At 42.5% G+C, this 14398-nt stretch overlaps 1 protein-coding gene across 2 annotated transcripts; it reads right to left on the bottom strand.

Moving 5' to 3' along the window:
* Positions 1-903: 903 nt before the first annotated feature.
* FST (follistatin) lies at positions 904-7300 on the bottom strand. 2 transcript variants are annotated; one of them, XM_075269486.1, is made up of 6 exons: positions 7181-7300; positions 4653-4844; positions 3879-4097; positions 3527-3751; positions 2790-3020; positions 904-2390 (listed from the first exon to the last, which is right to left on the bottom strand). In XM_075269486.1, coding segments are annotated over exons 1-6 (948 nt in total). In that variant the 5' UTR covers positions 7260-7300; the 3' UTR covers positions 904-2388. The 2 variants fall into 2 exon arrangements, with proteins under 2 accessions (XP_075125587.1, XP_075125581.1); XM_075269480.1 differs by having other exon boundaries at positions 904-2119.
* Positions 7301-14398: the final 7098 nt, after the last annotated feature.

Below are 14398 nucleotides of genomic sequence, written 5' to 3'. Positions count from 1 at the left end.
TGGATTAAACTCCTTAGCACTAGAGATGAGCGAACACTGTTCGGATCAGCCGATCCGAACAGCACGCTCCCATAGAAATGAATGGAAGCACCTGTGACGCCCGCCGGCCCCGGCAAAGTCAGTGTCACAGGTGCTTCCATTAATTTCTATGGGTGCGTGCTGTTCGGATCGGCTGATCCGAACAGTGTTCGCTCATCTCTACTTAGCATTCATAACCATCACTATCACGAATTCACTATAGGGATAAGATAGGGGGGCACCGGACAAAAGATCGCACCAGGGCCCACAAGACTTTAGTTACGCCATTGCTCATGAGTCACGGGGAAGGGGGGGCCTTATATTAAACAAAGTCGTGACCCTGTGACAAATTCTCTTTAAAAAGTGCGTTGATGTAAATGTGACTATTAATAAGGCGCCCTTTCTACAAATAACAAGTGTTTTTCTCTCTCCCTCTTTTTTTGGCTTTTCTGCCATCAGCTCCGGCATTAATTGGGTTTCGCTTTTAATTTTGGACGGGCAATTAGGAACGTCTAGCTCTTTGTATTTCTCACTTTTAAGGGTGGTTGAGATAACTTGATAAGATTGGAAGTTGCAGAGTGCCAGACGGAGGATGAAGAAGACTCGGGGAGGAGGGATGGGGAGAGACGAGGCAAACGGAATTGATCTGTATACTCGGAGACATGAGCAAATAGCTGGGGATACCTTACTCCCAATTGGGGATATATATACAGTATATAGATATATATATATATATATATATATATATATATATATATATATATATATATTTGCTATAGATTTAATGACTTTTACCCTTCCTATGGTAACTACTCTATAAAACCAAATCCACACAGATTCCAGAGCTACATAGGAAATTTCCATTTTATTGTTCAACCATAATTTATTTACAAATACACTTTATAACTTTTATATACATTGCACATTTACATGGTAAAAAAGTACAAAACTATATATTTAAATGAATTTATATTTAACTTGCCATGTTTCGAAAATATAAAATTGAAGCAGAAACAAAGAAATGTATTGTGAAACAACAAAACAAAAAAAAAAAGCAAGAAACTTGGACTGATAAAGCTCTGATATGGTTACAACCAAACCAAACAACACTGATATTTTTGGTACGGGTTCATGGATCACGGGAGGAGTTCCCATAGAGTCCTCACGGTTGTCACCGTAATGGCTCTTACAACCGGATTACCATGAACCTCGGGGGTTGATCTATTGATTGCAGCTTCTTTTGGTCAGTCAAGATTCCTTGTAAACAAAACCCAAAGGATGTATGTACAGGACTAAAGATAAAAATCCAATAAATAAACATACTGGAACCGACATGCAAATGTGAGGAAAATCAAAGAATAGCTAAAACAGGACGCGGCTCGGTTCTGTAGACCAGGGCTTCGTCAATGGCTTGGAATTTACCAAGCCACGGGCTGCAGAACCTTGCCAACACTCAGGACTGGATTAAGGTTGGCGGCCAATGATTTTGACTCCTTTTCTGGGACCCCATCTGACCCCCTCTCTGAAGTCTAGGGGAGTTATGGAGAAACAGTGACTCCCTTAGACTTCGAAAGAGAGTCTCCGCCAGACGGGACGGTCTCAGAATTGAGCGGTGAATACGCCCAAGGCGTGCGCGTCCTACCTATAACCCGGCCCTGCCGACACTTTCTCTATAACATCAGTGTATGGAGTGGACAGTAATGGTCAGTTATAAGGAATGGACTTACACGAAAAAAAGCCGAACTTTACAAGCAAAGGTTTCTCACAATAAATAACACTGCTCTCCCTTTGACGAATATATTTCTTCAAAACAAGGTGTACAGTCAAAAAAAACAAAAAAAAACAAAAAAACAAAAAAAACCAGACATTTTATGTATAAATTATAAAACATGACACAGTATAAATAAATGTCTACCAGACTCAACTATATGTATACTTTTTTTTTCTTCCTCAAAATAAATAAGCATACACCTATATACAGTATGGACATCACTCCTTTGCCAAAGGCTGTTCCAACAGTTTTACCAGTGGGATGAAGATAATGGGAAGCTGTAGTCGGGGTCTTCCTCCTCCTCTTCATCCTCAGGATCTTCATTAATGGCTATATAGGGGAATATAGGGGAGCTGTTGTTTAAATAAGGACAACAACAGCGCAGAAGCTCAGTGCATGATTGTTTTTTTTTTTTGTTTGTTTGTCTGTTTGCTCTCTGAACAGCCATAAAACAGCGTTGCATTGTATGTGACTTGCAGCGATGCGTTTCGGCATCAACTTTTAATTAATACTTTTTTATCTTTTTTTAAATTATATCTATGAAGTCTTAACTGCAGAAAGTTCTGAAGAACCCAATGGATCAGGCTTTTATTGCAGGTTCCTGTAATCAGACAAAAAGCGCTCGTGTTCTAGGTGTACTGCTCGTGTCCTCAGAGTTAGTAGCGGCCGCTGCGCAAAGACAGGGACCGGATCAACCGGTGAATCTCATGGAGTTAGATCACTCAAAGCGTTAATGAAGCATTCAGCGAAGCACATAGAAGCGAAATTAGAAAAATAGAAGGGGGAAAAAAAAAAAGATATTCTCAGGCAACCCCTGGTAAATACTGTAGTAATGTATAGCTTTTCCTGCACAAGAGGCAATAATCGTCTGCTTAGTAATGGAGCACGATAAGTGGCTCGCCATTGTGCCGGTATCCAATTCGCTCTAGTCTTCATTACGGAGGGGTTGCCTTTCGAAATCTTAGTTTGGATTTTGTTTTGTTTGCGGTAAGTCACTTACAGTTGCAAGATCCGGTGTGTTTGACTTCCAAAAGTACACCCAATGAGCAGGCGGCCTGCTTCATGGCACACTCGCTGGGGTAGGTGGTGTTATCACTGGCGCAAACCGCTTCATCAGACTTGCTGTCCGGGCAGTAATCTTCGCACACTGCGCAGCGCCCCCTGCCCACTCTGCTGTCCCACAGGCACTTCTTGCCAACGCTGCACTTTATGTCTTCACACGACTTGGCCTCTGCAAATAGGAATCACATGTCAGTAATCTCTCCCGAGGCAAATAATACATACATGTCTATGGCTGTCAGCGAAACCCGCAAACCCCCCCCCCCCCACCTTATACATAGTCATGATGACTCTGTACTATCCCTCTAAGAGGCCATTGATTTTTATAACTAATAAAGTTGTCCTTCTTTATTAAAAACGGTTTAACCTGGGCACAATAAGACACCCCGATATTACAAGCTACGGGGGTGACTATGGTTTATATAGTAGAGTATATGTCGTCTACTTAATGTTTCGGAAGTAAAGTAGAAAAATAAGTGCCTAAACAGCGCCACTGTGGTGTACAGGTTGTGTTTGGTATTGCAGGTCATCCCCATTCAAGTGAACGGAACTGAGTTGCAATATCAGGTACACCCATGGGAATGTGTTGATGCTTTTAGATAAAATATAACTTTTTTCTGGACAATTTGGTATATGATATTAGGAGTCTATGATTAATATTATTAGCCTTATACTTACTTATGCATTTTCCTTCATACGCCAAACCAATAGACCTGCCCAAGAGGCAGGTGGCTTTCCGCAGGTGACAAGCGCTGGCATACGTAATCCCATCGTTTCCGCATAGATATTGTTCCGGGGATGTAGGCTCCGGGCAGTGCCGATGACACGTCACACAGTAGGCGTTATTGGTTTGGTCCACCACACACGTAGAGGTTCCCGGACAGAGGACATCTCTGCACGTCTCTAAAATAAAGACAGGGACAGAGCCGTCAAAATGTGCTCCACCGACCGTGGTTGCGTCACTATAGAGAGGGGTTCATGACCCGCTCATCTTTAGTTCATACATTACTTAGTAACATCTGGGACGTACTTTTGCATTTGCCTTGGTACTGCACATCCAGTTCCGGGACCCCTTTACATTTGGCTTTGAGTAGAGCGCATTCATCTTTGTACGTTTTGCCATCCAGCCCACACACAGGGCCCTTCCAGGTGATGTTGGAACAATCCGGGGCACAAACACACCTTGGCTTATTTTTCTTATTCATTTTGCATTTTTTCCCGGGTCCGCAGTCCACGTTTTCACAGGTTTCTGTTTGCAGATAAACATGACTATGAGTTCACGGTCATCGCGTATTATTGGACAAGTAATACAAAGGTATAGAAAGTATCTCTTAAGCTCAATACTACATGCAAAAAGGACAATCCAAAAAGTTTTATGAAACCCAGAAATGTAGTGCAGGAAAGAACTCCACCAGTGCACATGATCTACAGAGGGAGCACAAGTTCTTCCAGAAATCTGCTTGGAAATTGAGTGCAGATGTCCCCTTCGCTGCTTTAATAAATCCCCCCGTGAAAACTAACACTTAATAATCAACTCTAGGTGGCCACAATCTGCAACCCCAGACTAAAGGATCTCAGGTATGTATGTATGAGGGTATGCGCGTCAAATACAGAACAGCTTGTAGAACTTATCCCTAATGGCTGTGGTGTGATCTATGGGAAACAGACCCCCCCCCCCTCCCGCCACCCCGCGCCCTCCCACTCTATAGTCACATAATGTCCATAGACACTACCGTTATATATTAACCCACTACTAACATGCTGTGATAATATTCCATGTCTAGACATAATGATAGTGCCCTACCTTTGCAGGGTATGCAGTGCGGTGCCCCTCCGTTGAATATCATCCACTTGAATAGCGTGCTGTTGGGTACGTCTTCCTCAGTCCAGGAGGTGCCCAGTCTGCCAGTTTTGCAGCATTCCTCTTTGCTCAGTTCAGTCCTGTAGAGAACCTGGCACCGTCCATTCTTGGATTGCTGAAGCCAACAGTTCCCAGCTGCAAGACATAGCGCCCCAGCCATATCAGTGTCACTTAGCAGTGACCCAGACAAAACACGTGTGCTCTGCACTACTTCCACTAGACTGTTTACTTTTATTTTGTCCTGTTTCATAACCCGCAGTAGTAACACCAGCCTATCCCCCAGACACACAGCGCAGTGCGCGGGTTAACCCCTTGAGAGGCAAGCCAAAGCTCTGCACGGCAGATCCCACACGATTCCCCCCATATAAACAGCATTCTTCCTGCATTTATTACAGCATCGAGTGCGTTCATCCTAAAAGTGATTCAATTCCATTTTGTGCCATTATGTTGCAATCTGAGTGGGCTTCAGTACATTTGCACATTCTTTCGAAATATCCGATTTAAGCTGGATCCCTTACAAAAATAACACAGCTTAAAAAGTAACATAAACTGGAACTAAGTGAATGCTCACCTCTCTGCTGAACTACAATGCAAAAACCTAGAGCTAACCTAAAAAGGATAGAAGTACAACTAAGCTAATGCTCACCTCTCTCCTGGACTAAGATGGAAAAACGTAAATGTAACAGAAAAGGTATAAAAGTAGAACTAAGCGAATGCTCACCTCTCTGCTAGGCTACAAGAAGGAAGCTTGAAGGTGATATAAAAGGTATCAAACTACAACTACCTCTCTGCTGAACTATAATGCAAAAACGTAACGCTAACCTAAACAGTATAAAAGTACAAGTAAGCGAACGCTCACCTCTCTCCCAGACTATAATACAAAAACATAAATGTAGCATAAAAAATATAAAAGTACAACTAAACGAATGCTCACCTCTCTCCCAAAGTACTATACAAAAACGTAAACTAAGTGAATGCTCACCTCTCTCCCAGACTACAATGTACATGTAACATAAAAAGTATAAAAGTACAACTAAGAGCATGCTCACCTCTCTCCCAGACTACAATACAAAAACGGAAATGTCACATACAATGTATAAAAGTGCAACCTCTCTGCTGAACTACACTGCTAAAAGGTAAAGGTAGCATAAAAAGTATAAAACCACAACTAAGCGGACGCTCACCTCTCCCCCAGACTACAATACAAAAACGTAAAGGTAACATAAAAATGGTAAAACTACAACTAGGTGGACGCTCACCTCTCTGCTGGACTACAGTACAAACACGTAAAGGTAATGTAAAACTATGACCTAGCAAACACTCACCTCTCTGCTGGACTACAATACAAAAATGGAAAGGTAACATAAAAAGTATAAAACTACAACTAAGCGGACGCTCACCTCTCCACTGGACTATACAGTACAAAAAATGTAAAGGTAATGTACAACTATAACCTAGCAGACACTAAAATACAAAAGCTCAAAGGTATAATAAAAGGTATACACAAGTACAAGGGAGGTAACGCTCACCTCTCTACTGGACTACAATACAAAAACATAAAGGTAAAATAAAAGGTATAAAACTAGGACTTAGCAGACGCTCACCTCTCTACTGGACTACAATGCAAAAGCTTACAAGTATAGTAAAGGGTATACAAATACATGGGAGCTGACGCTCACCTCTCTGCAACACAGCACCAGTTGTCAGCTTGTAGAAGTTGTACATTGATCTATCAGTCACCTATATGAATATATACGTAGGTGAAGGTCCTCACATCATGGCTATATGACATAACAAGAAAATCACTGAACTCTACAGCCTGTCTGTCTATTGCCTGGAGTGGCTGATAACAGGGAACAATAGAGATCATATCTAATGTAACATAGATAATTGCAATAGTATATATAGTTAGAATAAATAGACAAATATCTATCTATCTATCTATCTATCTATCTATAAAATAAATAAATAATAATAAAAAAATATATAATAAAAATAAATATATATAAAAAATAAAACATACTATATACTAAATATAACTGCACCCAAGTCCATAAATAAACCGTAGGACCAATCCTCCTTACTGGACCAGGGTTCCATGATCACAAACCATCCACGTTACATTTATTAACCCCATCGCTGCTGTTGTCCGCCCCATCTACCTTCTAATTCTTCCTATTGTTATACTTTTTTTTTTTTTCCTCCATCCAGGTGTATATCCCTTTAAGCGGCTACCTTCACAGCCCAAAAGACTGCGACCAAACTCCTGGAAAGAAACTTTTTTTTTTTTTTTTCCCCCTCCGTTGCAGAATATCCACTTTCTAAAGTTTTTTGTATGGGGTTTGTACAAGCAGGGACCAGAGGTGTCCTGTCCTGTAACAAGTCCCAAATCCCCAAACCAGAAGGAAGAAAAAAAAAAAATAATGGTGAAAAGTGAGAGTAGAAGAAGAAGAGGATTTGGAGGTGCTTACCCTGGACAGTGTGATCTTCCATGAAATGACACAGAGACATAGTCACTAGAAGTCCCAGCAAGCCCTGGCGATTTATCATCCTCAGTCCAGAGCCAGTGAGTGCAGCTGTGCTAGTACTAGTGTGATCTCTCTATTGAATGAACGTCAGGCTATGCAGTCTCTCTTTAAATCTATAAGGGGGTCTTAGCTGTCTGCGGTGGGCGGTCTCCAGTGTGTGTGTATGAGTGTGTGTGTGTGTCTCTCTCTCTGTTTTGGGGGTGGGGAATTATTTTTTTTTTTTTTAAACAAATTCACAGTCAATCAGGTGACATTATTTATTGCAAACAAACCAGATCTGTGTGCATTGGTGCCAAGGCAGGAGGGCATGGAAGTTGTTAGAGAGGAGGGCAACCTGCAACCCCCCGGGGGGGGGGGGGGGGGCCTGGCACTCTTGTTACTACCTATGGGGACAGTCTCAGCCCTGTCTGGAGTATTAGACAACGTAGGCGGTCTCTTTTTTCAGAGATAATGAACTTCTATAGGGCCAGTTTATTGCACACAGCCCTGGCACCGTGCCCTCCAAGTTGGCGGACTCTCATTTAGCACATTTTTTGGCACAGCTGAATGAAACTGAGTAGGCGATATTTCCTTCTTGTGCCGCCTAGTGTGTCCCTGGCCATGGCAGAGGGCAGGAGACATAGAAGTATGCCGCCGGATTCCTGGGCACTGGCCGGGCACTGCTCCTCGCACTCTCTCACTACAGGGTTTTTTTTTTTCCACCAACTGCAGGAGATAGGACTAATCTGTGCAGCAAAGATCCCATTACAATGGCCGAGGCCAGGGGAGCTAATATTAGCAGACAGTTGGTTGGGTGAGGAGGCAGCAGCACCTGCAGGCTGGTAAGTCACTGCGCCCCCCCCCCGGTGCGGCCTCTGGGGGCACAGCACACTCCTCACTCTGCAGCCCTGCCTTCTGCCGCCTCTCTCCACCCCGGACACTGCACGGGAGAAATACAAGGGGGTGCAGCGCCCTCTAATGGCGAGCCCGGCCTGGAGAGAGGAGCCAGGGAAAGTTACACTCAGTGTGTGAGTGTGGAAGTGTGTGTGTATGGAAGTGTGTGTGTTCCCTATTTCTATATGTCAGTCCCTGTAGATATTTCTCTCTCCTTTCCTGTATCTCATCCCATCCCTTTATCTTTCTATAAATCATTCTCTAGCTATCCATCCACTTCTCTTTTCTTAGATCTGTCTTTGATACTCCCTCTAATTTTTGTCATTATCTATCTATCTATCTATCTATCTATCTATCTATCTATCTATCTCCTATCTATTATCTATCCATTATCTATCTGTCTGTCTATCTTATCTATCTCATATCTATCTATCTATCTATCTATCTATCTATCTATCTATCTATCTATCTCCTATCTATCATCTATCTATCTATCTCCTATCTATTTATCTATCTATACATTATCTATCTATCTATCTATCTATCTTCTATCTATCTATCTATCTATCTATCTATCTATCTATCTATCGGTCTATCGGTCTATCTGTCTCCAGGACTATGACCAGTACAATATTCCATGTTGTAGGATCTCCTCTCATTCTATTGTGTTCTTTCATTCTTCATCCATGATAATGTGAAGTTTCTTCTCCTATCACTGGAGTCCGGCCTGGGACTGACTAGTCTGTGATGTGGCGTCCATCTTTGCTTAGTACTCGGGCAGTACAGCAGGCCTCATGAGGACTTTGTGCTTTCCCTCCTCTTTTCGCCTCTTCTCATTCTTTCTTTCCTCCATCTCTCTGACTTGTTATCTCCTCCTGTTTTCCTCCCTCCTCAGCATCTCTCTGTCACTCTTTTCCTTTCATCTCCACGTTATCTCTCCATTACCTGTCTGTCTCCCTTCACCACTGTCTGTCTATTTTCCCATCTCTCTGTTGTTCTCTCTCGGATTACCTCTCCCTTTCTCCTCTTATCTTGTTATTCCTTTTTAAGCCTTTCTCACTTTCTCTCATTTCCCCACAGTCTGTTCTGTTTGCTATCCTTCTACCTTACTCTTTCTATACCGCTGTTATTTTCCCCTCTCTCTTCCTCTCTTGCTCTTTTTCTTTCTGCCTCTCCTTCCTTCTCTATCTTCCCCTTACTTCCTTCTCTCTTTCTAGACATGTCTTCTCTCTTTACCTCCTTCTTTTCCTCTCTTCCTCCTTCCTTATTTCTCCCACATTTTCTTTCACTCACCCCTTCTCTTTCTACTTTTTCTTCCTACATCTCTTTTTTCCCATCTAACTCTTTATTGCTCTCACCTTCTTTATCTCTGTCCTTTCTTCCTTCATGCTCTTTCTTTCTCCCTTTCTCTCATTCTATCTTCTTCTCTAACTTCCTCTCCCTTTCCTTTCCCTTGTTCTTCACTCTCTATCTCACCCTCCTCCCTTCCTTCTCCTTCCTTTGCTATCTCTCTCTCCTTCCTTTTTTTCTCTTTATCTCTCTTCCTCTCCTCTCTTTTCTCTCATTTCTTCTTCATTTACTTCTTCTTTCTCCTTTCACTATTTTCTTCCACATTCTCTTCCTCCCTCTCCTTATCTATCTCACCATTCTCTCTCTCTCTTCTTTCCCTTTCTCTTCCTCCTTCTCTGCTTCACCTTCCTCCCTTCCCTCTCTTTTTTTTCCTTCCTTCCTTCCTTCCTTCCTTCCTTCCTTCCTTCCTTCCTTCCTTCCTTCCTTCCTTCCTTCCTTCCTTCCTTCCTTCCTTCCTTCCTTCCTTCCTTCTCTTTCTCTCTCCTTCAATTTTTCCCTTCTCTCTTCTCTTCCAATTCTTTCTTTCCTTCTCCAACTCTCTCCCTTCCCTTTCTCCTTCTCTCACTCTCTCTTCTATGTCTCACTCTCCTCCCATCTGTCTCTCTCCTTCCTCCCTCCCTTCCTTCCTTCCTCCCTTCCTTCCTTCCTTCCTTCCTTCCTTCCTTCCTTCCTTCCTTTCTTCCTTCCTTCCTTCCTTCCTTCTTCTCTTCTCCCTTTCCTTCTCTATCTCACCCTTCCCTTTCTTCTTCTCATGCTCTCTCTTCTCTGTCTCACTCTCTTTCCTTCCTTCCTTCCTTCCTTCCTTCCTTCCTTCCTTCCTTCCTTCCTTCCTTCCTTCTTCTCTTCTCCCTTTCCTTCTCTATCTCTCTCCCTTCCCTTTCTCCTTCTCTTGCTCTCTCTGATCTGTCTCACCCTCCTTCCATCCCTCTCTCTTACGTTTTCTCTCTGTCTCTCATCCTCCTACCCCCTCTTTCCTTTTCTCTTCCTCTCCTTCCTTTACACATTCTGTCTTGTCCGCAGTCGCACACCACATTTTGCACTATGGATTGCCTGGTGCCACTACGCCCCCGAGTAGTTCGGAAGTGAGTGAGCAGTCATGTAATGTGAAAGGGTCAGAGGTCTGGAACGTCTCACACACTCTGTTCCTGTACTCATTTCATTCATAAAAAACACACCGGGTGTAATCTGGGTGACTTATTGCAAAAAAGCACTGCCCTTTCACCCAGGTTCCTTCAGCCTGTCCCATATGAAATGAAATTTGTGGCCTGAGCTCAGTCCCAGCGGACAGTAGCCCACCGTCACATCATAAAACTAGCACACACATAATTAAAGGGTTTGCACCATTGGTGAGTGAGTGCAGTCTGCGTTGCCTCTCGCCCCCATGAGAGGGTGGCCCCCGCAGGTCGGGGTAGAGGTCATTGGCAGGGCATGGTGGATAAGAAGAATTGTTTTTCCTTCTCTGCACCAGAACATCCTCAGGCCCCTTTAGTGGATACGTTACTTTGTTATGTCAATTATTGCGTTTTTGTGTTCCTCTGATGAAACTCACAGTCATATTGTGAAAGTTCCTGGAAGTGAGAAGTCATGTGATGTCGCCTACCCGTCGCCAATATCACTACAAGGTCAATGCAAGAACATCAATAGCCGCACTCTGGCACCTGCTTTATAACATTGCAAAACCCATGTTGTCATTGTCCCCGATTAGTCACATTAATCCAAGTGTTAAACCTGGTTTGTCATTGCGAAGGGAAGTGGCTCCATAGATCTCCGCATACGCAGGTTCGGAAAATTCTACACACTTACCCAACAATTGTGTTGGGAAGACAGAAAGGGAGAGTCACTTTGCAAATCAGACACAGCACATGCAAAGCCCCCTCCCCAACTTTCTTGTTACCATAATACTATGGCTCTGTTAGAGTGATCATAAAGGGTTGGGGGTCCCTCTATTCAGGGCTATAGATTGGTAATTGAAACTACTGACTCCTCTCCTTTCCAAAGCCAGAGTCCGAGGCAGTAAAGCTCTGTAATTCATTATAACTCTAGAGAATGAAAGTAAATATGTAACAAACTATCTAATTATTTATACAATATTAATAATTCTATAAAAAAAATAGCCAGAATTGGTAACTTTTTTCAACTCTAACTCCTCTACCCTGCCCCTGTTAGCCAGATCAGAGAGCTGCTGCAGTAGTAAATATGACTAAGCTGCAATACCACACACCACCTGTGGGCAGATGTAGTGCTGTTTCTAAAGTAGTCAAGGTTTCCCAATCCTGGGCAACTCCCTGATTTATACATTTTCCAAGAACAGTTGATGACCACTAAAATGGTACCATTACAGCTCTTTTATAGCTTGTCAGTCAGCTCTCCTGAATGGATGTGATACCAAATAAAGCAGTGATGTAAGCCCCCCCCCCTTGATTTTGGCCATATTGATTGTCATCAAGTCTAGGTAACAACTCATTCTAATTTTTAAGACACACTTATTTTTCTTTTGGATGTTTTTAATGCAGTATTTTATATATTCTGAAGATGCTTAATATATCAGACATGTCCATCTACCTGTCCATTCACCAACATGTGTTCATTTATTTGTCCATGTAGCCATCTTTTCTTCCATTTACTAGTCTACCAATGAAACCTTCCACCTACCATGAGGCAACCCAACCAACTAAGAACCACCATAATCAATCCATCCACCTGTCCAACCATAAGTCAATCCAGCCATTTGATTAAATACCTTGAGTGAATCCAGCCATTTAAGAGCCACGATGAGTCAATCCATCCATTTACCATAATCAATTCATCCACCTGTCCAACCATACATCAATTCAGCCATCCATCTATGTACGTTGAGTCAATTTATTCATCGACCCACACAACATGATCCATTAATTCACCATAATTACTCAACCCACCTGTCCAACCATAAGTCAATCCAGCCATCTGTCTATATACCTTGAGTCAATCCACCCACCTGTCCAACCATGAGTCATTCTATCCATTCATCATAATCAATCCATCCAACCATGACCATCCAACCAATCTATTTATTCATCTATGTATCAATCCATCCATCCAAGCATGAGTCAATCCCCCCATCCATAGAAACACTAGTGAACCTGATCATCTATCTATATACCTTGATTTAGTTCAGCCAAACATCTATGCACCTTGAGTGAATTCAACATCTATGTAAGTACCATGAGTCATTCCTTCCACCCACCATGAGTCTAGAATCTAACCAGCCTGAATCATTCCATCAATTCACTCATTATCAGGCCATGGCTCAATCTATCCATCATTCACCATAATAAATCCATCTAACCATGAGTCAATCCAGCCATCTATCTACGTGCATTGAGTCAATACATGCACTCTCCCAACCATGAGGCAATCCAGCCATCTATATACGTGCCTTGAGTCAATACATCCACTCGCCCAACCATGAGTCAATGCAGCCATCTATCTACTTGCATTGAGTCAATACACCCACCTGTCCAACCATGATTCAATCCAGCCATCTATATACGTGCCTTGAGACAATACCTCCACGCGCCCAACCATGCGTCAATCCAGCCATCTATATACGTGCCTTGAGACAATACCTCCACTCGCCCAACCATGATTCAATCCAGCCATCTATATACGTGCCTTGAGACAATACCTCCACTCGCCCAACCATGAGTCAATCCAGCCATCTATCTACGTGCCTTGTGTCAATACCTCCACTCGCCCAACCATGAGTCAATCCAGCCATCTATCTACGTGCCTTGTGTCAATATATCCATTCATCATACTCAACTACCTGACCCATCCAACCATCTACCCATATGACCTTATCAGTTCATCTTTCTACTAACCAGCCTGAATCATTCCATCAATTCACTCATTTTCATGCCATGGATCAATCTATCCATCATGAGTTGACCCATCAAGCCAACCTATTTTGGCACTGGCAATTTATGGTTACTGCTCAGATCATTGACACATATACTACAGTTGAGCAGTCACATTATTTTATTTTACCTATGTATCCATCCACCCACCATGAGACCATCCATCTACCCATCATTAGATTTTAATATTTCTCGTTCATGAACTTTCCATTGTAATAAAATGTTAATAAACCCTGTGATATTTCCTCCACATATATACATATCATTGTACATATCATAGTAACTAAAATTATTTCGAGATGACATGTTCCTAATCTCTGACTTTGTTCCTCACCAGGCTCGAACATAAAGGGAAACCCCGCTTTGTAAGACATTATACAATATCCACAGGTTAAATATACAAAATGTATCATTTTTACAAGACATGAAGGCTTAATAGCTTATCGGACAACAAAAAGATCATTCAGAATTTTGTTGGGACCAGGTAGTCAAAGAGCGCCATCTCAGGGAGACTCCTGAAATAACTCAGTAGAGTGTCCACATTAACAATGCTAGAAGACTGCCCCCAGACTGGCAAAATTGGTATATTTGGGATGGAGGGGAATTTTGCCATCATGCTTTCGGAAACTTCCTTCCTGCCCCAAGGGAGTCAACAGGAGCAATATAAATGCATAGGCTGCTATCTCCCTCTAGTGGTGGATGTTGGCAGCATTTGGCGGGGGAATTTCCTGATATTTTTCCTATTACTGAAAGACTCAGGCAATTTAGGAGAGTAAATAAGTATGTAATATATTCATATAAACATGCATATTTGCTGCTATTCACACCTTGTAGGTTGTAGATAGTGACTGAGATGATTCATATTTAGCAATTTGAGGTCCCCACAATGGGGCTTATTTACTACTGAAAATACTCCAGAGTTCTGGTCTACATGCTGTGCATGAATTGTTTTAGGCCTGGTTCACATCTGCGTTTGGTAATCCGTTCGGGGAGTCGGCATTAACAAGCGGTGAGTAATGAAAGCACATGGACCCCATAG

This window comes from Leptodactylus fuscus, chromosome 1 (assembly GCF_031893055.1).
Source record: "Leptodactylus fuscus isolate aLepFus1 chromosome 1, aLepFus1.hap2, whole genome shotgun sequence".
In the NCBI taxonomy this organism is placed as follows: Eukaryota; Metazoa; Chordata; class Amphibia; order Anura; family Leptodactylidae; genus Leptodactylus; species Leptodactylus fuscus.
The sequence above is the reverse complement of the archived record's forward strand: the minus strand, read 5'-3'. Positions and strand labels throughout refer to the sequence as shown.

What these genes read in the sequence shown, in the direction of transcription:
- FST (XM_075269480.1), bottom strand. Translation starts at nt 7,259, where the DNA reads ATGATAAATCGCCAGGGCTTGCTGGGACTTCTAGTGACTATGTCTCTG. An exon ending in GCACTGCATACCCTGCAAAG is followed by an intron (nt 4,098 to 4,652) that starts GTAGGGCACTAT and finishes ATCTGCAAACAG; the next exon opens with AAACCTGTGAAAACGTGGAC. An exon ending in GTATGAAGGAAAATGCATAA is followed by an intron (nt 3,021 to 3,526) that starts GTAAGTATAAGG and finishes TCCTATTTGCAG; the next exon opens with AGGCCAAGTCGTGTGAAGAC.